The 25,009-nt window shown below is 41.6% G+C and overlaps 1 protein-coding gene across 2 annotated transcripts in view; it reads left to right on the forward strand.

Moving 5' to 3' along the window:
* EFHC2 (EF-hand domain containing 2) overlaps window positions 1-23,943 on the forward strand; it is a 248,392-nt gene extending 224,449 nt beyond the window's left edge. Inside the window, exons 12-14 of one of the 2 annotated variants that reach the window (XM_055563253.1) lie at window positions 1,116-1,221; window positions 23,115-23,334; window positions 23,741-23,830. In XM_055563253.1, the coding sequence (XP_055419228.1) occupies window positions 1,116-1,221; window positions 23,115-23,334; window positions 23,741-23,748 (334 nt within the window). In that variant the 3' untranslated portion in view covers window positions 23,749-23,830. Of the gene's footprint in view, window positions 1-1,115; window positions 1,222-23,114; window positions 23,335-23,740 lie in introns of both variants that reach the window. The other variant, XM_055563252.1, reaches the window with a different exon arrangement.
* The last annotated feature ends 1,066 nt before the right edge of the window (window positions 23,944-25,009 follow it).

A 25,009-nucleotide genomic window follows, 5' to 3' on the forward strand; every position in this document is an offset into this window, starting at 1 on the left:
TATGGGGTTGCACAGAGTCAGACACGACTGAAGTGACTTAGCAGCAGCAGCAGCAGCAGCAGTCAACTAGATTAGTTATTTTTGACCTATAACTTTATGATGCAGGTTAATCATTTGTGTTTTTTTTTGTTTTCAAAATGAAAATGGACTTAAGTTTTCCTGATTATAAATTTAAAAGAATTCAGATGATATAGAAAGTCTAAAGAAAAAGCAACAATTATAATTTCTCTGCCAAAGATAGCTATTTTTAATACTTCTGTGTATTGTTACTGGACTTTTTAAATGCTGTTTTGTACAAATATAAACCTAAAATGAGATCATAACTCTGCATTCTATTTTATAACCTCCTTTCCACTCAACAATATATTATTAACATATTTCCGTGATAACATATATGGAACTATTGTTGTTAAGTCATGTCTGACTCTTTGCAACCCCATGGACTGCAGCATGCCAAGCTTTCCTGTCCTTCACCGTCTCCCAGAGTTTGCTCAAACTTATGTCCATGGAGTCGGTGATGCCATCCAACCATCTCCTCCTCTGTCACCCGCTTCTTCTCCTGCCTTCAATCTTTTCCAGCATCAGAGTCTTTTCCAGTGAGTCAGCCCTTCCCATCAGGTGGCCAAAGTATTGGAGTTTCTGCATCAGTCCTTCCAATGAATATTCAGGGTTGATTTCCTTTAGGATTGACTGGTTTGAGCTCCTTTCAGTCCAAGGGACTCTCAAGAGTCTTCTCCAACACCACGATTTGAAAGCATCAGTTCTTCAGCGCTCAGCCTTCCTTATGGTCCAACTCTCACATCCATACATGACTACTGGAAAAACCATAGCTTTGACTTGATGGACCTTTGTCGGCAAAGAATGTCTCTGCTTTTTAATATGCTATCTAGATTGGTCATAGGTCCTGGGGATACTTTGGTGAATTAGATGTGTGAGGTCTTTGCTCTCAAAGAATTTACAGCCTGGAGCATTAGAAACAAAATATAAAGTAATAAGAAATAAGAAAAATATCAGTATTGAAGCACTTCTAATATTATGTTTTCATGGTGGATTTAAGCTGACATTTTGGTCCTGAATTGTACAGATTGACTCAAATCATATAATTATATTTTTAGGTTTGAAGACAGTGAAAAACAAATAAATTATGAGTCATTTTTCTGTGCCCTGAACTGGAGAGTGAATCCAGTGCCTGAATTGGAAGTGGCATCGTACATTAAAGAGGTAAAATTAACAGTAATACCTGCTTTAAAAACAAGCCATAGCTACCTGCCTTGCATTTTTAACATCCTTTATCTTGAAATTATTTTTCAATGTAGAATATTAACATCAGTGCTTTTGGAAAGAGCACTGTGTATTTCTGAGTATTTGTGTTAAAGGCTAATTCACTTTCCATGCTGAGCGAACATCTGCTGTATAAGAGCGTGATTTTTCTTATGCAGCTGAATGTTTTTTAACCTAAGTTGCACCCAATTATATGGAAAATAGGATAGTAGGTTACAGTTATAAATAGATATAAACACTGTTATCAGGGGATTCTGGTAATATCATCATAAGCCACAAGAGCAAACCTCAAATGGTGCATATGTCAAGAATCCCCATTGTGTCTGAGGCAGTGCACACAGGTTTGCCTTGGGTGAAGCAGTATTGTATGGAGATGCATATTTCCTAGTGGGGCCAAATTTGAAATAGAAATTCAGTAGAAAAATGCTTGGTTAGGGAAAACAAAGTTCTTGTGATCAGATGATGCTCTCAACATTGTGGAATTGTCTGAATTCTCTAAGATCTCTTTGGACCAATTGTCTTTAAGGAGTGGATGGGTGGGTGGTGGTTTGTTTATGTTTTAACATGCTCCAGAAATTGATTTTCTTGGGAAAGTCCCTTGATAAAGCAAATGTCATGTGGTCGATACTCTCAGAAAGGAGGCATTTATTCCTCCCGGTCTCTGCTGACCAGCTCATTCTGGCCTGAACTGGTCTAGTGCCCTTGGGGAGTTCCCTCAGGCATGCAGCTCTTCTGGAGTGTCAGGCAGCCTTAGAACCTCCAGATGATGGGGAAACACTGGTGGCCTTTGGAGTTAAACAGAGCTGGGCTTGAATTCTGGCCCTGCCGCTTGCTTAGCTCAGTGACTTCGGGGATAGTTACTTAACTCATTAATTTATTAATTTAATTCTCAGACAAGTCACATTTAAGTATCCACTCTCAGCAGTTTTGGTGCTATGTCCTGGGGTCTAGAGACAGTCAATTTTGCTACCTTGAGGAGGGTCAGGGGGACAAGAAGTCTTAGAGGAGGTGACACTGGAAATTTCAATGATGAAAGGTAAGAGTTAGATAGGAAGAGTGGCATGTTATGCCCAGTGGCCTTCCCAACAGAGGCTCCAGGGAAAGGGGCAGCATGACTCTTGGTCAGAACCAGGAAGAATCGGTGCGGCTGGGATGAAGGCACAAAGCGGGAGGAGAGGAGAGGGATGAGGCTGGAGATAACCTCATGGGTGAGGTTTGCATATCATCCTGCAAAGTCTGGAGACCATGAACAAATGTCCAGGAAGAGAGTGACATGATTAGGTATGCCCTTTAAAGGGCCGTTGCTCTGGTTGGGCGGTGGGTAGATTGGAGAGAAGACAAAGAGACAAGTAGACCCCTTAAGAGGCTCTTTGATGATCCATCGTCACCATAGCAACAGCACACACTTAAACCATTTACTGTGTGTCAAGCTCTCTTCTAAGACCTCAAAATCTATTTGCTCATTTAATCCTCAGAGCAACTTTCTGAGGGTAGATACTTTTATCATTCCCATTTTAGAGATGAGGAAGTTAAAAGAACAGCCAGTGTATGGGAGAGTGAGAATTTTAACTCAGATCTGTTTTACCACAAAGAATGAAAAAGGAAAAAAATCATTTAAATATAATTATTATTGAAGATACTAGATTTAATTCACTAAAGTTCAAGATAGTGTCACAAAAACAAGTTAATACTGTCATTTGGTAATCTTTTAAGTGTTAACTGCTCATTTGTGTCCGATTCTTTGCAACCTCATGGACTATAGCCTGCCAGGCTCCTCTGTCCATGGAATTTTCCAGACAAGAAAACTGGAGTGGGTTGCCATTTCCTCCTCCAGGGGATCTTCCTGATCCAGGGATTGAACCCGCATCTCCTGCATTACAGGCAGATTCTTTATCATCTGAGCCACCAGGGAAGTCTCTTTTAATTTCTTAGCCACACAAATATGTAATTTTTGCATGTAAAAGGAACAATGATGGATAGAGTTTATGTTCTACCTTTTCATTTAATGTTACAGTATTGTGTTTTGGGTAGAATGCATTTGTCCCATTGGGACTTTGCTCCAACCCCGTCTACCCTGCTCTGAGTCCTAGGCAGCTGATCTTTGTAAGCTTCATCAGTGAGTCCCCTAGCCCTCTGGCCTCCAGTTGGGGGAGCCATTGGGATGCACCAGCAGGAGAGTGGAGGGTGGGAAGAGAAAAAAGTCATCTCCCTCCCTGACTGCCTCCTCCTCCAAGGTCCACAGCACCTGTCTGGAGTTTCTCTCCATGTATCTGCAACCACTCTCACATGCCCCTTGAGCCTCAAGTGGTGGTATGGCTCCTTGAGGATCTGGAGGATCCCTTGTTGGTTTTCCTGAACACTTCCCCAACTTTGTAAATAGTCATTTTATTAAGCTTTTCTCAATTTGCACAGTCCACATATATCCTCTATTTCTTTTGGGATCCTGAGTGATACACATACTTATTTTTGCTAGTTAGCAACTACCTTTGTTGTTTTTCTCCTCACTTTCTCCTTCTCTCCTTTTCTATTCCACCCAATCCATCACCCAAATGTTTACCTATGCTTTGAGGTTTCATCATTTTAATGCACAGAAATATAATTGTACCACATGCATTTTATCTACTGTATATTTTTCTTAATTGTACACCATGGGACATTTCTCTAGTTTAATATGTGCAGACTTCCCTGGTGGCTCAGACGGTAAAGCATCTGCCTACAATGTGGGAGACCCGGGTTCAATCTCTGGGTTGGGAAGATCCCCTGGAGAAGGAAATGGCAACCCACTCCAGTACTCTTGCCTGGAAAATCCTATGGACGGAGGAGCTTGGTAGGCTACTGTCCACAGGGTCACAAAGAGTCAGACATGACCAAGGAACTTCACTCACGTCACTAAGCCATTCTTTAATACTGTAGTATGAGTATGGAGTAATTTATTCATCCATTTCTCTATCACTAGGCATTCACGTTATTTTTACATTTTTGCCTCTGAAAATATGTGGTATCTTATTGCTTTAATTTTTATTTTCCCGATGACTATTGAGTTTGAATGAAATTTAATTACCTTTTGGTACTACAACCTACAGTAAGAAAGACATTTTTCCATAGTAACCCAGCATGCACATATACAATAGAACAAATGTTTCATGAAACAATATTATTCTAACTACATGCAATGATGTATGATCTTTCTTTTCTTTCCTCCCTATTTCCTTTCTTTCTCCCCACCTTCTTTCTTTCTTTTGAATATAGTCCATTACCCATTAAATTGATTTAAGGACCTGCAAAAGGATCACCACCTGCATTGGAAGGAGAGTCAGTGTGCAAAAGCCAAAAATCTACTTTCCCTTTAGCCACCCCTCCCCCATTTCATCTTTTACCTACTCTGTCTGCTGGGATAGTTATTGAGCAGTGGGCCTCAGGTTTTTTAGAGACAGCGTGTGAAACAGAAGGTCTGGAATCATAGGAAGCTGAACTCAAATCCTTAGGTCTATGATTGGCTAACTGGGTCACTTCATGTAAGTGAGTCAACCTTTCAAGTTTCCCCATCTCAAAAATGGAGGTAAGTCAGTACACATGAGACAGTTACCACAATACCTACCCCACAGTAAGGGCTTACATGGTGGTTGTTACTATTGTTTCTAAAATGGCAATGTCTTAAGTCTTGAAGTCAGGGGGCTGGGCCTTGAGCTGTCAAGTTCGAAAGCTAAGATCAGTGATTCTATCCTTAAAGGTAAGAGTTAGAACAGCTACAGAACAGGCATGTAGCATCAGAAAGGGCCTGTGCTTCAGCAGTAAGTAGACTCTTCCAGTTGTTAACTCATTTATGGTGAGAAGAACTTTACTCTTAGGGTCTCTTATCATCCCAGAGGACCAAGCCTGGAAACAGTTCAGTCTTCAGGAGACATTTGGAAGGGGCCGTTCTTTTTCAGCCAGTTTAGAAATAAAAGGAAGAACATAGATATAAAATGGCACCTGACCAATTTAACCTTTAGTAGAATTTAACTAAACTGCAGAGTCTGAAGCACTCTGGTACTCCTAAGCTTGTTATCATTTCATTAAAGAGGATATTAGATAGCCTGGGAATGTTACCAGTGAGTCTGTAATCTATATGAAAAGATGTACTGTAAATGGGTTGCCCATAATATTGCATAGTTCAGACAGCAGAATGAGCCATGAAAAGTGTAGTATCAAAAAAGAAAAAAAGAGTGTAGTATCTCCTGAACCATACAAGTGTACATAAATGTTAATATCTAATAATGCCCTGAGACACAATGGGTCAGAGCTATGTCACAGGTTGGCTTCTCCAGGAAGCAGATGGAGTTTAATGTGCAGGATGTTTATTTGGAAATGTCCTTGGTATCAATACCTATGGGAGGGAGAGGGGGGACATTGGAGTGCACAGAGGGAGAATTGAGCTTTGATGCAGATCCAAAGGCAGCTTTTGCTGGTCCACAGGGAACTCTGGAGCTAGAATGGCTTCTCAGAGCCATCCTGAGTTAGTTAGGCCAAAATGACCTGGACTTTATCCCTGTGCATTGGTTTAGAAAGGGTAAGTGAAGTTCAGTCACTCAGTCATGTCCGACTCTTCGCAACCCCATGGACTGCAGCATACCAGGCTTCCCTGTCCATCACCAACTCCCAGAGCTTGCTCAAACTCATGTCCATCGAGTCACTGATGCCATCCAACCATCTCATCCTCTGTCATCCCCTTCTCCTGCCGCCTTCAATCTTTCCTAGCATCAGGGTCTTTTCCAATGAGTCAGAAATTAGTTAGAAATTAGTTAGAAAGGGTAGTGTTGCTCTTTGCAGTCAGGATAGCTCTGTAGCTGAAGCAATCCCCGAAGGGTCTTCTAGAGGCTGGACCACCAAGTCCTTACTCAAGAGCATTCTAGATGGATCATGTCTTGGCAGCCAACCACTCTTGATTATTCTTGGTATGAACTGGGGCCCTGGCCTGTGGCACAGCCTTCTCCATGCTCCTGATCTTCTGTTACTCTCTGAGCTTTCACCCGTGGCAGGGAACTGACATGCTAGAAGATGCCATGGTTATGGAAGAGGAAATGGTTATGCTCGAGGAGTTGGACCAGATGTGTAGGTCTGTGGGGCCCACTCAGGCAAAGAAAGCCTCTCACTTAGAGCTTTGGGGATTGCCAATACTTAGAGAGTCTGCTGTAGCCAAAACACTGAATGTAGGACTTTAGGACAAGATCCACCAGGTTGTGAAAGTGACCCAGCCTTGATTGTGATGTGACAGATTAAAATTCTGTTGAGAACAAGGAATGGCAGGCTGAGCTCCTGTGTGGAAGTGTGGCCCTGGTGGAGGCCAGCAGTGGGGCAGCTGCATGCTTCCCCCAGTGTATGAGCTGGACGAGTCAGCTCTGGCTGAAGTTCCAGAGGTATCATGAACACCTCTCTAGAAGTTACTGGCACCAGCCACCACTCGGAACCTGGGTGGGTAACTATACTCTTGGGCTGATCATTGTATACTTAGCAGGGTGTCTTCCCTGAAATGGGGATCTTACTGAGAAATGAAAAGAGACTGCAAAGCTGATGAAAGCTAGGCAGGTCCCAGTACTAGATTAAGTACCAGTTCTGTTTGCATCAGCATGAACGGATAGGGTTGGATGGTAGGGGTAGGGATTTGGGACACCTTCCCAAGCTTGATTAACTACAGTGAATGGGAGCAGTGAGGGACCAAAAAAAGAGGAACAGGACCATGAGCTTTAGCCAACCAGAAGCTGAGTAGGGGAGTGGTCTGCTACACAAGACTAGGGATTGGAAGGGCAACATATCAGGGAGCTCTAGCAGGGAGGCTCCCCAGAACAGGGAGCACAGTGCTGAGGAATCCTGGGGTTAGGACTGTTGAGCAACCAGAGGGGGCCTGTCAGCAGGCTTGAACGAAAGCCTTCAGCCCTGGCCAGGGGAAAGAGCAGGCTAAGTCCCTATACCACTGAGGTTCTAGCTCGAGACTCACAGCTCTCATAGAGGAGTCAGGGTATGGATTTAATACAGGGGCTATTGACAGAGGAGTGTGTAAGGTCAAGGGAACCAATTTGGGCAGTGAAGTGCTCAGGGCCTAGCTGGAGTGGGAAGCCTTTACCCTCCCTAGGTCTGGAGAAGCAGGGAGGGACTGGTCTTATTGGAGCCCAGTAGAAGTGCTGTAGCAGTGGCAGCAGGTAGGGAGAGAGCAGGGAGAGAGGAAGTAGAATCCATACCCCTATCTTTCACTGCTTCCCATTGTCTGGACCCACCCGGAAGGTAGAGAACGAGGAAGCTCAAGAAGTGGTGTAATCTGCAGAGGTCAGCCTCCCAGGGCAGAGAGCTTGGTGTGAAGGGCAGAAGATGGGTCTTGGGGGACAAATGGAGAAAGAGCCAGCACAGTCTGTTACCAGAGTAAAGACTTGTGCTCTGGTGAGCAAATGTCACAGCCAATGTTTAAGGCCAAGTCAAGACTAACAGCTCCTGAAGCTTGGTCTGCTGGATGTCAGGACTGGTCCCTCTGACTTCAGTAGGACTCACCTATGTGTGATCCTCACATAGCATCAGCTGGTAGAACTGGGGACCAACAACAAAAAAGCAGAATTTTCAGAGAGGACCGTGGTAAGTAGCTAGCCCAGCTTTGATTTGGTGAGAACTTTCCCTGTGTGGACGGGCGGAAACTTATTGTCACCCACCAGGGCTGCTGAGTGTGGCCTGTAGCCTGGATTCTCAGGAGCTGCCTTAGCTGGGCCTCTGCCTGGCCCCACCTCAGCCATTGGAGTAATTTAATTCTCACTCCATTGTGTGACTATCTATGGTCTCAGCGTGTTGCCTAGAGCTGTCACGGCCTAGAGACCCCAATTCCATTCTATTGTGCTTGCTCACAGATGGTAACTGTAAAACTGGCAAAAGAGGCCCCACTGTTTAGAGCCTGCCTGGTTAATCTCAGAAGTCACGTTTTAAAAAATAATGCTAAATCGGATCTCATATAAACTTTATAATTCACACTGTGTGACTGGCATCTTATCTTTGGACATTTCTGAGAAAAATTGGATGTGGCTTCTTTTTATGAGCACTGGCACTGCAGAAACATTAGCAATTGGCTCTGAAGTTTTCTCTTGTCATGACAGGATGATATATAGCCTTGGTATTGTAGAATAAGGAACAGTAGGGTACACCTTGGTATCTATCTTTGGACACCCCACTTGAAGATCTTTTGGTATTTAGAGGGTGGAATACCCTGTGGCATTTTATTTTCCCAACCATATTGTGGCAATAAGTATCATTACCAATTTATAAATAGGAAGCTAAGACTCAAAGGCATTCCTAAAGGTCTAGATTATGTAGTCAAGGGCTAGTGCCAACTCTTTAAGCAAAATTATGTCTAATATTGCAGGTTGAATTTAACAGTTGAAATAAAAGATTATTAACCTTTCTCATTGATCTTCCCTGGTGTTGCAGATGGTAAAGAATCCTCCTGCAATGCAGGAGACCCAGGTTCAATCCCTGGGTCGGGAAGATCCCCTGGAGAAGGGAACAGATACCCACTCCAGTATTCTTGCCCAGAGAATCCCCATGGACAGAAGAGAAGAGCTTGGTGGGTACAGTCCATGGGGTCACAAAGAGTCAGACATGATTGAGCAGCTAACACTTTCAGTCATTCTCATTAGATTTAAAAAATACCTGGTAAACACATACTGATTATGTAACACAAAGCAATGACCTAGTAGGGAACAATACTGCCAGAATCCACTGTCATTTAAAAGGTTTGGTGATGTCTACTTGAATTGTATAAATAAGCTTATCACTAAAACTAAAAAAATTCATGTCTCCTTGAAAACTTTACTTGCCCTGTAATGCAATTTCAAGGAAAGGTTTTCTTGTTTAAAAGTAACAACTTTTAGCTATACTCACACAGTTGAAAACTCTCCTGGAGCTTGGTGTAGGGCAAAGAAATGCAGTTGTGAAATATTGGCATTATAGTAAAGACAGAAATGGATAGAAACATAAACAGGTCTCCTGGTTTTATATATGAGGTTTTCCTTATGTCATCAGAATGCTCTTGATTATTTTAGCAAGTATTTGCAAAATTTCTTCCTCAAATTAATTTCAATTTAATTGACTGAAATTTAATTGTTTTTATGATTTCTGTCAACTTAATTTGATTATTTCCGAGGTCATGTCAACCTAGTAGAAGAAAGAAAATCCAAGAAAGCAGCAATTTCAGTTCATACAGCACTGGATTTTTCTACAAATTCATAGATAAAAAGCATCCTTTTTTTTTTTTTTATTGAGCGAAGGGGGAGTAATAGAGTGAAATCACTAACATGACTCTAGCAGCCTTACATTTGGGAGGAATAAAAATAACCTTGTTTCAGTGAAGCGTGGAATTTAATTGGCTCCTGATCTTTTTCCCGTATGCATCTGGTGGCCAGTACTACAGTAGAAAATTTTAAGCTAGAAGGAGACATAATCCAATTAAATTTCCTTTTAAAAATGTCAAAGCAAATAAATCCAGGGCCTATGAGCTCACACACAGCTTTGCTGTTCTCACTGGGCAGCTGCTGTTTACTGGGTTTCTATCCAGTGCCATCTTTGCTTCCCATTTCAAGGATATGTGGTTTTACAGATTGGCAGCTACGTTTTTTTTTCACCATTGATGAACAAGTAATTTATTGCCAACTTCTCTGACATCTTAAGTAGCTCCAGTGACAGCCAGATTGAAAGATGTCATGGGGCCCTCTTGCAGACAATGATTTCCAGCCATTTTAGAGTCATGATTTTGTATTACCATTGAATTTCACTCTGCATCTCGTAGTTCTTCCTTCTTCCAGAAAATGCTATGTGGCACATACTGTTTACGCTCCAGATTACACTGAATTTTGCTTTGAGATTTATGTACTGTCTCTAGAGTTATCTGGCAGTCACACTGGAGACTCTGGATCCATCCACAGTTTGTCAAGAAGTTGCTTTGTTCCAAGCTGTTCCGGGACTTTCATAGACATTCTATTAATTTTGATAAATACAAAATTGCATACTATCTTTGTTTGACTTCCTCTGGAAGCTGACTCAGAGACAACAGATTTGCGTGTAAATAGTTTTTTGGACAAAGTGAAGGGAATGCTAGCAAGGGAGCAGGGAAGTGAGAAATGGAAGAGCAGAAATATATGGCATATTATCAAACCAGTAAAAATGGGAATGACTGGGACTTAATGTCTGTGGGAAACACAGGGATCCAGTAACCTGATATGTACATCAGGGTTATCCCCTCCATCAACTCCTGTCAGTCATCGTTTGACAGCTGCTGCTGAAGTGGGGGGAAATAATGGATTCCCAGGCACTTGTGGCACATCACGTGTGTGTGCAAGTCACTGCAATCCTGTCCAACTCTTTGTGACCCCATGGACTGTAGCCCGCCAGGCTCCTCTGTCCATGGGATTCTTTAGGCAAGAATACTGGAGTGGGTTTCTGTACCCTCCCTCCAGGGGATCTTCCCAACCCAGGGATCAAACCCGCATCTCTTGTGTCTCCTGCATTGACAAGAGGGTTATTTACCCATTAGCGCCACCTGGGAAGCCCCCGTGGCATGTCACAGGGACAACCAAAGCAGGCCCCAGAGGCCAAAGGGGAGCTCTCGGGCAGAGGAAGGCAGGTGCTGATGGTTGCAGGTTAGGTTGGTGTGCACCAAAGTTGAAAGGGGGAGAGGAACAGGAGGGATAATGGCAGAACATCTGATACATACAGGTATTTAAGATTCTGATCCTGCACCTTTAGGGAGGCTGTTTTACAAAAACACAAGCAGGCTTATCCTCATCCAGAATAGGAGGGATTGACTGCTGTGGATGAACTGTCCTGTTGTAAAATCACCATGCAGTTATTTCCACTTAAAACTTGTGTGGTGCTGGGAAACAATATAATCTGAAGTTTTTTTCGAATTTTATAGCGTGGGATGAATAGAAGGTCAGTGAGGACAAAGAATATTTTTAACTCACTGCCCAGTCATAAATATTATGTAATGATTGGAACATTTGCAGATTTATTAGAACAATTAGGCAATGGTAGTGAGGGGATTTCTCATGTTACCAAGTGAAAGAAAATGAAGTCGCTCAGTCATGTCTGACTCTTTGCGACCCCATGGACTGTATAGCCTACCAGGCTCCTCCATCCATGGAATTTTCCAAGAGTACTGGAGTGGGTTACCATGTTACCAAAGACCTCTAAAAGAGATTGGCCACGTGATTCCTTTCAGTTCAGTTCAGCTGCTCAGTCGTGTCCAACTCTTTGCAACCCCATGGACTGCAGCACACCAGGCTTCCCTGTCCATCATGAACTCCCAGAGCTTACTCAACCCCTGTCCCTAGAGTCGGTGATGTCATCCAACCATCTCATCCTCTGTCATTCCCATCTCCTCCTGCCTTCAATCTTTCCCAGCATCAGGGTCTTTTCCAATGAGTCAGTTCTTCGCATCAAGTGGCAAAAGTATTGGAGCTTTAGCTTGAGCATTAGTCCTTTTGGTGAATATTCAGGACTGATTTCTTTTACAACTGACTGGTTGGATCTCCTTGCTGTCCAATGGATTCTCAAGAGTCTTCTCCAACACCACAGTTCAAAAGCATCAATTCTTCAGCACTCAGCTTTCTTTATAGTCCAGCTCTCACATCCATACTGACTACTGGAAATACCATAGCTTTGACTAGACAGACTTTTGTTGGCAAAGTAATATCTTTGCTTTTTAATATACTGTCTAGATTGGTCATAGCTTTTCTTCCAAGGAGCAAGCATCTTTTAATTTCATGGCTGTACTCACCATCTGCAGTGATTTTGGATCCCCAGAAATAAAGTCTGTCACTGTTTCCACTGTTTCCCCATCTATTTGCCATGAAGTGATGGGACCGAATGCCATGATCTTAGTTTTCTGAATGTTGAGTCTTAAGCCAACTTTTTCACTCCCCTCTTTCACTTTCATCAAGAGGCTCTTTAGTTCTTCTTAGCTTTCTGCCATAAGGATGGTGTCATCTGCATATCTGAGGTTATTGATATTTTTCCTGGCAATCGACTCCAGCTTGTGCTTCATTCAGCCTGGCACTTCAAAAGATGTACTCTGCATATGCAGGTCAAGAAGCAGCATTTAGAACTGGACATGGAACAACAGACTGGTTCCAAATCAGAAAAGGAGTACATCAAGGCTGTATATTGTCACCCTGCTTATTTAACTTATATGCAGAGTGATTCCTTTAGGTGGACCCAATTACAGACAAAATTATGAAGAAAATACCTTTGCCCTCTACTTTATTAATGCCCCATTCCCCTGAGTTTCTTAAATCTTATGTCCTGCTTCCTTCATCTTTTGGATCCCAACTTGATTACTGTTAGTCCATTTAAACTAGTACTGTGAACATCTGCCTGAAATTGAGGGTTAGTTGCAATTCTAGTACCAATTCCAATGTGTGTTTTCCCCCATAGCAAGCAGTTCTTAGCAACAGCTGAGTCTCCTACAGGTCAGCTCAGTTCTAATACTGTCTACCTGGAGATAGTATCAGATCCCACAGGCTAAGGGCTCAGTCCTACAGGACTACCTCTCCTCCTTCAGATGTCATTCACAAGTCCAAGTTGTCACCTGTGCTTCTGAACAAAGGGCTGTGGATTAGAGGTTCCCATGTCCTCCTCCTTAAGTGAAGTCGCTCAGTTGTGTCCGACTCTTTGCGATTCTGTGAATGTAGCCTACCAGGCCTCTCCATCAATGGGATTTCCCAGGCAAAAATACTGGAGTGGGTTGCCATTTCTTTCTCCAGGGGATCTTCCCAACCCAGGGATCAAACCCAGGTCTCCTGCATTGTAGACAGATGCTTTACCATCTGAGCCATACTTGACTCGTTGTCCTCCTCCTTGGGTTTGAGTAATTTGCTTGAGCTGCTCACATAACTCAGAAAAAACAACTTACTTACTAGATAACCTCATGTACGGATGTGAGTTGGACTGTGAAGAAAGCTGAGTGCCAAATAATTGATGCTTTGAACTGTGGTGTTGGAGAAGACTCTTGAGAGTCCCTTGGACTGCAAGGAGATCCAATCAGTCCATCCTAAAGGAGATCAGTCTTGGGTGTTCATTGGAAGGACTGATGCTAAAGCTGAAACTGCAATATTTTGGCCACCTCATGCGAAGAGTTGACTCATTGGAAAAGACCCTGATGCTGGGAGGGATTGGTGGCAGGAGAAGGGGACGACAGAGGATGAGATGGCTGGATGGCATCACCGACTCAATGGACATGAGTTTGAGTAGACTCCGGGAGTTGGTGATGGACAGGGAGGCCTGGTGTGCTGCGATTCATGGGGTCACAAAGAGTTGGACACAACTGAGTGACTGAACTGAACTGAGCTAATATTCTTCAAAAATCCCTTTTAAGAAAATTGCAACATTTTCCAACATATGATAAAATCAGGGATCTGTTGATTGGTTAACTCTCTCCTTCATGCAAGGTACAAAGAAGAGCCTGGTAGATGAAAAGAATAGGTATTTAAAAATCAGACTGACTTCAGCTCCAGCCTCAATACTTTGGGAGTTTGCATAAGTGATTTAAAGACTCTGGATGTCAGATTCCTTTCCTGTAATTTGGTATACTATTAATATCCACTGGGAATTATGCTTGGATACACTGACTCGATGGACGTGAGTCTCAGTGAACTCCAGGAGTTGGTGATGGACAGGGAGGCCTGGCATGCTGTGGTTCATGGGGTCGCAAAGAGTCGGGCACGACTGAGCAACTGATCTGATCTGATCTGATAGTGGTGTCTAGACCAGCACTGTCCAGTAGCATTTTCTGTAATGATGGAAATGCTCTGTATTTGCATTGTCCAATACAGTGGCCACCAGACTAGTGCAAAATGTGGCTAATGTGAATGTGGAACTAGGCTTTTTATTTCAATTAATTAATTTTTTAATATGGCAAATAGTTGGGAAAATAATGGAAACAGACTTTATTTTCTTGGGTTTGAAAATCACTGCAGATGGTGACTTGCAGCCATGAAATTAAAAGATGCTTGCTCCTTGGAAGAAAAGCTATGACCAACCTATTCAGCATATTAAAAAGCAGAGATATTACTTTGCCAACAAAAGTCTCTTTAGTCAAAGTTATGGTTTTTCCAGTAGTCATGTATGAATGTGAGAGCTGGACCATATAGAAAGCTGAGTGCCTAAGAATTGATGCTTTTGAACTGTGATGTTGGAGAAGACTCTTGAGAGTCCCTTGGACTGCAAGGAGATCCAACCAGTCCATCCTAAAGGAGATCAGTCCTGAATATTCATTGGAAGGACTGATACTGAAGTTTAGGCTCCAGTACTTTGGCCACCTGATGCAAATACTGACTCATTGGAAAAGACCCTGATGCTGGAAAAGATTGAAGGCAGGAGGAGAAGGGGACGACAGAGGATGAAATGGTCGGATGGCATCACTGACTTGATGGACATGAGTTTGAGTAGGCTCCCAGAGTTGATGATGGACAGGGAAGTCTGATGTGCTGCAATCCATGGGGTCGCAAAGAGTCAGACATGACTGAGCGGCTGAACTGAACTGAACTGAACCTGTTTATTATGAAAGGATATAAATCAGGAATGGCTTCCCAGGTAGCTCAGTGGTAAAGAATATGCCTGCAATGCAGGAGACTCGGGTTCAATCCCTGGGTTGGGAAGATTCCCCTGGAGAAGTAAATGGCAACCCACTCCAGTGTTCTTGCCTGGGAAATCCTGTGGACAGAGGAGCCTGGTGGGCTACAGTCCATAGGGTCTCAAACAGTTGGACACGACTGAAGCAACTAAACATCATAAGTCAGGAACAGGTAGATGGAGGAAACAGGCGTGAAGCACAGTGTGGGGCAAGGGCGCAGAGTTTCCATTCAACTCTGGGCTCAACTACTCTCCCCACACCTCCATGTGTTCACCAGCCTGGAAACTCTCCAAACCCTGTACATTTGGTGTTTTATGGAGGTTTCATTAAAAAGGCATGATTGAGTAAATCATTGGCTGTTGGTGAATGAAGTCACTTTTCAGCCCCTTGCCCCCGCCCTGGAGTTATGGGGTGGGGAGTGGAGGTGGGGCACTGAAAGTTCCAACCTTCCAATCATGTGGTTGGCTCCTTTGGCAACCAGCCCCCATCATTAAGGTGCTTTTCAAAAATGTCACATTAACATAAGAAACGAGACCCTATCACTGTCATAACTTAGGACATTCCAAGAGTTTTAAGCTAGTGGAGGTGATAGAATTCCAGTTTAGCTATTTCAAATCCTAAAAGATGATGCTGTTAAAGTGCTGCACTCAGTATACCAGGAAATTTGGAAAACTCAGCAGTGTCTTCAGGACTGGAAAAGGTCAGTTTTCATTCCAGTCCCAAAGAAAGGCAGTGCCAAAGAATGTTCAAACTACCGCACAATTGGACTCATCTCACACACTTGCAAAGTAATGCTCAAAATCCTCCAAGCCAGGCTTCAGTAGTATGTGAACCGTGAACTTCCAGATGTTCAAGCTGGTTTTAGAAAAGGCAGAGGAACCAGAGATCAAATTGCCAACATCCGTTGGATCATCAAAAAAACAAAAGAGTTCCAGAAAAACTTCTACTTCTGCTTTATTGACTATGCCTATGCCTTTGACTGTGTGGATCACAACAAACTGTGTGAAATTCTTAAAGAGATAAGAACACCAGACCACATCACCTGCCTCTTGAGAAATCTGTATGCAGGTCAAGAAGCAACAGTTAGAACTGGACATGTAACAACAGACTGGTTCCAAATTGGGAAAGGAGTACATCAAGGCTGTATATTGTCACCTTACCTATTTAACTTATATGCAGAGTACAGCATGAGAAATGCTGGGCTGGATGAAGCACAAGCTGGAATCAAGATTGCCGGGAAAAATATCAATAATCTCTGATATGCAAATGACACCACGCTTATGGCAGAAAGCTAAGAAGAACTAAAGAGCCTCTTGATGAAGGTGAAAGAGGAGAGTGAAAAAGTTGGCTTAAAACTCAATATTCAGAAAACTAAGATCATGGCATCCAGTCCCATCACTTCATGGCAAATAGATGGGGAAACAGTGGAAACAGTGACAGACTTTATTTTCTTGGGCTCCAAAATCCCTGCAGATGGTGACTGCAGCCATGCAATTGAAGGACTCTTGCTCCTTGGAAGAAAAGTTATGACCAACCTAGACAGCATATTAAAAAGCAGAGACATTACTTTGTCAACAAAAGTCTGTCTAGTCAAAGCTATGGTCTTTCCAATAGTCATGTATGGATGTGAGAGTTGGACTATAAAGAAAGCTGAGTGCTGAAGAATTGATGCTTTTGAACTGTGGTGTTGGAGAAGACTCTCGAGAGTCCCTTGAACTGCAAGGAGATCCAACCATTCCATCCTAAAGGAAATCAGTTCTGAATATTCATTGGAAGGACCGATGCTGAAGCTGAAATGCCAATACATTGGCCACTTGATGTGAAGAATGGACTCATTTTAAAAGACCATGATGCTGGGAATGATTGAAGGCCGGAGGAGAAGGGCATGACAGAGGATGAGATGGTTGGATGGCATCACTGACTTGGTGGACATGAGTTTGAATAAGCTCCATGAGTTGGTGATAGACAGGGAGGCCTGGTGTGCTGCAGTCCATGGGGTCGCAAAGAGTTGCACACGACTGAGCGACTGAACTGAAGAGTTTTAAGAGCTCTGTGCCAGAAATGGGGACAAAGCCAAATATACATTTCTTACTATAAATCACCAGATCATATTGCCAATGTATAAATATTAGGTTCCTCGGGCACTACAAACTCAGATATTTAGGCAGAAAACATCATTTCCATCTAGAACCTGGAGAAAAGTGACAAAGGGAAATAAACTTGAGGGAAGTGGTATTGATTTTTGAGAAAGGGCATAGCGGAGCTGGAGCTGTCAGGAAAGCATTGTGTGAGCCACAGGATTTAAAGTGGTCAGAATTAAAAGAAATGGACTATTGTTGGGGGTGGGAAATCATTTCCTCCCACCCTTCTAGGTTCTTTTGGCTGGTTTAATAGTTAAAATGAGTTTAAGATGGATTAACAGAAGAAATAAAAATTGCTTATATATGGGGAATCCATATATAAGAGATTCCAAAGACAGGTAAAATGAGTTATAGATGTCATTCTTGACTAAAGGACCGAGGAGAAGGGGTTAGGGGTCTGGGACTGTAAAAGGAAAGGGAAGGAAGCAATTCCCAGGAAGATGAAAAGAGCAAATGTTTGGTAAAGAAATCTTTTCTGGGCCATGCAGAAACAATGGAACACAGAAATTTGAACAAGCAGACTTTGCTCAGTTCCTCCCTGTCTACTTCACATGTAGTTATCTACTCTCTTGGAACAAACCCTTTATCTAAATTCTTTTAGGCAGTTAAGGGGGAGGTAAAAGCTCTTCCTGAGTCTTTTGTTTCTTAAAAATAATCAACTTAAAATAATCCTCATGCCAGAGAGGCACATTTTGGGGTGGCAGATTTTGCTCCCATACATTATTTTTTCATCTTAAATTGTCCTTAACTTCAAATCTCAGGGCATTTTCCTTGAGTTTCATTTATCCAGGTTTGGCTTTTTGCTAATAAATTTCTCATCTCCAAACTCTTGAGTTATCATTATTCCAATATAAGTTCTTCTCTTTCTTTTTCTCTTGTTGTTAGGATTTAAATCATGATTTTTTGCTCAAAAATCAAACAAAAATTAAACCAAACAGTTCAAAAATTTTGCTGCCAAATAAAGAATGAAGATCTTCTAATACTGACCTGTTTCGTGAGAGAAGATAATTTCATTGTAATGTTATATGTTATATAATGTGTTTCTTTTTTTGTATTGAAAACTTCTGTTTAAAAAAAAGCCTGTCAGGAAATAGTGATTGTGAATGTACATATCTGTACAATGTTCTTCTATAACATGGTAAAATTAAGAAATACAGTCAGCCCTCCATATCCACAGATTCACCCAACCATGGATCAACAGTATTTGGAAAAAAAAGATCTGGAGAATTCCAAATAGCAAAGCTTGAATCTGCCACACACCAACTATTTGCATAGTGTTTACATTGTATTTACAGCTATTTCCATGACATTTACATAGTATTAGGTATTTTAAGTAATCTAGAGATGATTTAAAATATACAGGAAGATATGCATAGATTATATGTGAATACTCCACCATTTTATGTAAGGGACGTGAGCATCCTTAGATTTTAGTATCTGCAGGAGATCCTAGAGCCAAGATACTGAGGAACTACTCTATTACTTAAGAGTGAAAATTGCTTAAAGTCTTATAATGAAATTTTTGAGGACATGTTGAATAGTTGAATTGAATGACTTGATCTTAGCCTTCATTGATTAAAAAGATATATATACACATACACACATAAAATACACACACATTTTGTATATGCACATGCAGACACACAGTGATTTACTACTTTAGGGCATAGGAAAGACATTTCTTGAAGTTCCATGTAGTATGAATTACACAGAATACACCCTAGGAGTTGATTTAGCCATCATCCATCTGAATAGTTATTTCCTTCTTTACACAGCTGGTTGGGTAGTCTGGGCTCAACCTACAGCATCCAACAGGAGGCATCCTTGAAAGAGAAGTATAGTGTCCCTTCAAGAATCACAGTTTTTTATACTTAACTATTCTTGTTGAAAATGATGGGACTAAATGTAGCCATGTAGGATGAGAGCCAGCTGCTTCTGAACAGGCCTGCTCCTTCCCTGGGATTTGGAGGATAGCCCAGCAGATAAGCAGAGCTCTGGAGCCCTCAGACTGGGGTTACAGTCCAGACTCCTCCATTTACTGGCAGTTTGACTTTAGACAAGCTGCTTAACCCTTCTCTTGCCTCAGTTTCCTTTTATGTAGGTGAGTATCATAATAATACCTACCTCTTAGGGTTTTCTGCTGTTGTTCTGTTCAGTTCAGTTCATTTCAGTCACTCAGTCATGTCCAACTCTGCAACACCATGGACTGCAGCATGCCAAGCTTCCCTGTCTTTCACAAACTCCCAGAGTTTACTCAGACTCATGTCCATTGAGTCAGTGATGCCATCCAACCATCTCATCCTCTGTTGTCCCCTTCTCCTGCCTTCAATCATTCCCAGCATCACGGTCTTTTTAAATGAGTCCATTCTTCACATCAAGTGGCCAAAGTATTGGCATTTCAGCTTCAGCATCGGTCCTTCCAATGAATATTCAGGACTGATTTCCTTTAGGATGGAATGGTTGGATCTCCTTGCAGTCCAAGGGACTCTCGAGAGTCTTCTCCAACACCACAGTTCAAAAGCATCAATTCTTCAGCACTCAGCTTTCTTTATAGTCCAACTCTCACATCCATACATCACTACTGGAAAGACCATAGCTTTGACTAGACAGACTTTTGTTGACAAAGTAGTGTCTCTGCTTTTTAATATGCTGTCTAGGTTGGTCATAACTTTTCTTCCAAGGAGCAAGAGTTTTAATTTCATGGCTGCAGTCACCATCTGCAGGGATTTTGGAGCCCAAGAAAATAAAGTCTGTCACTGTTTCCACTGTTTCCCCATCTATTTGCCATGAAGTGATGGGACCGAATGCCATGATCTTAGTTTTCTGAATGTTGAGTTTTAAGCCAACTTTTTCACTCTCCTCTTTCACTTTCATCAAGAGGCTCTTTAGTTCTTCTTAGCTTTCTGCCATAAGGATAGTATCATTTGCATATCAGAGATTATTGATATTTTTCCCGGCAATCTTGATTCCAGCTTGTGCTTCATCCAGCCCATCATTTCCTCATGTTGTACTCTGCATGTAAGTTAAATAAGCAAGGTGACGATATACAGCCTTGACGTACTCCTTTCCTGATTTGGAACCAGTCTGTTGTTACATGTCCAGTTCTAACTGTTGCTTCTTGACCTGCATACAGATTTCTCAAGAGGCAGGTGATGTGGTCTGGTGTTCTTACCTCTTTAAGAATTTCCCACAGTTTGTTGTGATCCACACAGTCAAAGGCTTTGGCATAGTCAATAAAATAGAAGTAGATGTTCTTCTGGAACTCTTGCTTTTTCAATGATCCAACGGATGTTGGCAATTTGATTTCTGGTGCCTTTTCTAAATTCAGGTGTTGACTTAAAATCAAATAGATTGCTGGACACTTCTCCAGCGAAGATGGGTTTATTTGCAATTATCAGAGAATTGCCATGGGGCCCCAAAGAGTTAGACATGACTTGGCGATTAAACAACAACAGGAAGAGAAGTGCATTTTGGGGGTCTGCAGCCATGGTAAGCCATGTGCAAGTTCCTTCATGGCAAGGGAAGGAGAACACTTGAGAGGAAAAGGAAATTGGAAAAGTGGTAGCAAACAAAGGGTCCATATCTTTTCATTGGCTGTGTCCTTACCAGCAAAGAAGAGTTGCTCTTCTTCTCTTGTGTTCTGCTTATAATGAAGGGCATGGAGGCTTCCCCTTCTGGTCTCCTGACTCTATTTAACTGAAGTTTCTGTTTATTAGTTTTTTAAGCTGCAGCAATTAAATAGCTCAGTATATCACTTAAAAGAATACCTGTCATATAGTGAATAACCAGTAAATTTATAATCATTGTCATCATCAATCATCTCTTAAACTAAGAATTTATGCTTCAGTTAGAGATGCCAGTTCTTGATGCTCTTTGGATTCTGATTCTGCATCATCATTATTAATTATCACAGTTTTACATATAACCCATGTTTCAGTGACTTCCACCTCTGTGCCCATTTCTGGAGTTTAGGTCTGTGCTATACAGAACCCTGTTTCCAGATATTTACCAGAATCTTTACCTTGCTGTCTTAGGGGTACCTCAAATTAAAATGTCCCAAACTGAGCTTAGTTTCTCCCCATGATCATTATTTCCCAGTTAAAAATGTTTAAAACTTATCTTCTTTGTGCTTTTCTATTTTCTTTACAATGTTGCCCCCCCCACCACCACGTCACTCAATTCTTGTCTACCCAAAACCTCAGAATGTGAACTTATTTGGAAATGGAATCTTTGCAGATACAATTAAAATACCTACTAAAAGTTAAAATGAGCTCATACTGGATTAGAGTGGCCCCTAAATCCAGTAATTGTTGTCATAAGAAGGCTATGTGATGACAGAGACACACACAGACACACGGAGAACAAGATAGAGGCAGAGAATGGAGTGATGTATCTACAAGCCAAGGAACTCAAGGGATAGCTATTAACTCCCAGAAGCTAGGAGAGGGGCATGGGACAGTCTCTCTTAGAGTGTCCAGGAAGAACCAGCCCTGACAGCACCTGGATTTTGGACATCTGGTCTCTTCACGGTGACAGTGCATTTTGTGGCTTTAAGCCTCTCAGTTTGTGGTAATTTGTTACGGAAGCCCTAAGAAACTAATACAGACATCATCAGCTGTTACCAAATTTAGAAGTCTTAGAACCATCCTTATCTGTATTAGTTTATAAGATCACGGAGCATATTGAATTAGGGGGCCTAACCTACTCCAGGATGACTGCATCGAGCTAATTACATCTGCAATTCTGAAATATCAGAGGGTTAGGACTCCAACTTGTCTTTTTTGAGGGGACACAATTCAACCTATAACTTGACCTCTTTCTTTTATCACCACTTCACATCAATCACCTTCCAGGTATTGTATGTTCTACTGTGGCAGAGTCTTTCAGATTTAGTTCTTATTCACCCCAGGCTCAGCTGCACTGGTTATGGCATAGTCATCTCTCCCTAGGATTATTGCAGTAAACTCCAAAGTGATTGTCCTCCTTCCTTTCATTGTTCATACATCCAATGATTTGCCTAATAAACTTCTAATCCAGTTTCACTGAGATCCACTGTTGACTTGCCCTAGCCATAGCATAAAGCATAAACTAGCACAGAAGGCCTCAAGTTTGGCCCCGCCTTTTCCTTCCAACTGCCTCTCTTCTCGCTTTGTACTGTGTACCCCAGACCAACCAGGATACTCACCCTTTCTTGAAAATAGATTTTTTTAGGTCTCCAGGCCTTTGCTTATACTATTCTCTATGCCTGGAATAGCCTTCATCACTTTAATCCCCTGCTTAACTGCTTGCTGCTCAAGACTTCCCTGGTGGCTCAATGGTAAAGAGTCTGCCTGCAATGCAGGAGATGCCGGTCCTTGGATTGGGAAGATCCCCTGGAGATGTAAATGGCAACCCACTCCAGTATTCTTGCCTGGGAAATCCCATGGACAGAGAAGCCTGAAGGGCTACAGTCCATGGGGTCACAAAGAGCTGGACACAACTTAGTAGCTAAACAACACATCAACAAACTGTTCCTCATCCCATAAAGCCCAAGTGAAATATCACTTTCTCAGGTTGCTTCCACATCACATAGAATTATGGAGCCCTTACCTGTATTTCTGTCGTACCTTGTGACTCCAGATACTAATTTGGCACTAGGAAAGATTTAACAGCTCTTATATACAACGATTAACCTTGACAATAGAAAAAGAGGTAGGTGTAGTTATGGACTCACCCCCCCCCCGCCATTGATAATAATATTAATTAGCCATTGCAGCATAAATAAAAGTATGTGTATGCCTATGTGTATATAGATTTATATATACAAGATTTTTGAAATCTCCTTGACATGTTTATTCTTACATAATTGCATTTTGTTACAAGCCACCTTAGCCAAATAATTCTTAAACCTCCTTAGAGTGAAGTTGTTTAACAAATATATATACACATATATGTATCACATAATATGTGTGTGTGTGTGTGTGTGTGTACGCATGCGCAGTCAGTCATGTCCAACTCTTTGCGAGTCCATGTACTGTAGCCCAGTAGGCTCCTCTGTCCTTGGAATTTTCCAGGCAAGAATACTGGAGTTGGTTGCCATTTCCTTCTCCAGGGGATCTTCCCCACCCACAGATGGAAGCCAGGTCTTCTGCATTGGCAAATGGATTATTTACCACCGAGCCACCTGGGAAGCCCGTGATGTATCATGCATGCATGTGTGGGGGCTTTCTCCACCTGTGTGGTTCTGGGACCAGCAGCATCTTGGGCCATGTTCTTCTCATGGTGATGGCAGAGGTACAAAGGCCAAGCCAAACCATTCTAGCACATTAGGGCCTCTGTCTGTGGTATATCTGCTAGGATGACATAGGCCAAAGGCAGTCATGTGGCCAAATTCATGTCAAAGGGAAAAAGGACTCCTTAGGAAACAGGATGCCATAGGAGGTTCGGGAAATTCACATGGCAAAGAGCACAGTATATATAATTCTAATACAGGGAATGACAAAGGATCGAGTATAAGAATGCAATCTACTGCAGAGTCCTGATGATCTGAAAGTCAATGAAATGTCTGCTTGGAAAATAAACTACTTAGCCAAGAGCTTATATAAATGACAAGGAACAAACAAATTGATGTTGCATTTATAAAATTGCAGTTTCAAATGTAGTTCTAATTATATCCTTCTTTGTGTTTTTTTTTCCCCAGAGATGTGAAGATGAGTGGCTTGAGATGCCATCACCTATTCCTGTGAAATACATTTACTATTTAAACCTTTTAAAGGATGTGTTTGGCTTAGGAGAGTAGTAACCATGCAGTTTTGGTTAACTTTCTTTGATTTTCTAATTTCCTGCTTTAATTTTTGCCAAGTTTATTTCAGTAGATATAATTCCATTAAACAAAAGAGACAAGGTTCATATTGAATTAAAATCCATATTCCAAAATTAATCTCCTTTTGTCATTTCATGTTTTCAGAACCTCATATTGCTGATGTACCTGCACTATTAAAAATGCCATTTAAAGAAACATTGAGCATTTTTATTATATGTGTGATTTATTAATACCAAGAATCTTACAGGAATTTTCTATCCAATGTAATTTGATTCATTACAGCACAAAAAGAAAATGACTTTTGACAGCTATATAAGACAATATAAAATCAAATTATATCAGAACAATAAGTTGTGATTCTATTAAACATTTTTTGAAATCCTTTTGACAGACACTTCTTACATAATTAAACTTTGTAGCAACTCACCTTTTCAAAATAATCCTTAAACCTCTGTAGAGTGAAGGTATTTATTTTTTCTGACATTAACAAAGCTACAAGAAGAAAAAAGACCCTTCCCCTACAACATACAAACACACACACACACACACACACACACACAATTTGAGAAAGTAAAATATATGCAGTTATTTTTTTAAAACTTAACAATTTAGGAATATATTGTTGTTGTTTAGTCACTAAGTTGTATCTGACTCTTTAGCAACCCCACAGACTAGAGCCCACCAGGCTCTTCTGTCCATGGGATTTCCCAGGCAAGAATACTGGAGTGGGTTGATGCATGTGTATGTAATTATAGTATGACCAAAACTGTATTATGTCTGAAATATTTAAGGATGTGAATGTTGAGGGTCCTGAGAGGTTTTTTTGGTTCATTATGTACACATACATAACCACCCAAAGGTTTTAATATTCTAAGACTGTAACATGGTTCCCTTTTGCTTTTCTCTAGTTCTCTTTTTCTTCTAGGACTATACATTATGAGTCTCAGCAGAACTTTTGTCATGTAGTGCACATTTGATTACACCTCACAATCACGGACCTCTGGGAATTCACTGTGAGAAGTTTGTCTCAATCTACCCCGTTCTTCAGTGTTGGGTGCTGAGTATCATAAACCCAGTTGCCTGGTGTTTTTAGAGATGATGGAAGCCTGTGGAGAAGGATCTCTGACACTGACCCAGGGACTGCTC

The sequence above is a fragment of the Bubalus kerabau genome, chromosome X (assembly GCF_029407905.1).
Source record: "Bubalus kerabau isolate K-KA32 ecotype Philippines breed swamp buffalo chromosome X, PCC_UOA_SB_1v2, whole genome shotgun sequence".
Lineage (NCBI taxonomy): Eukaryota > Metazoa > Chordata > Mammalia > Artiodactyla > Bovidae > Bubalus > Bubalus kerabau.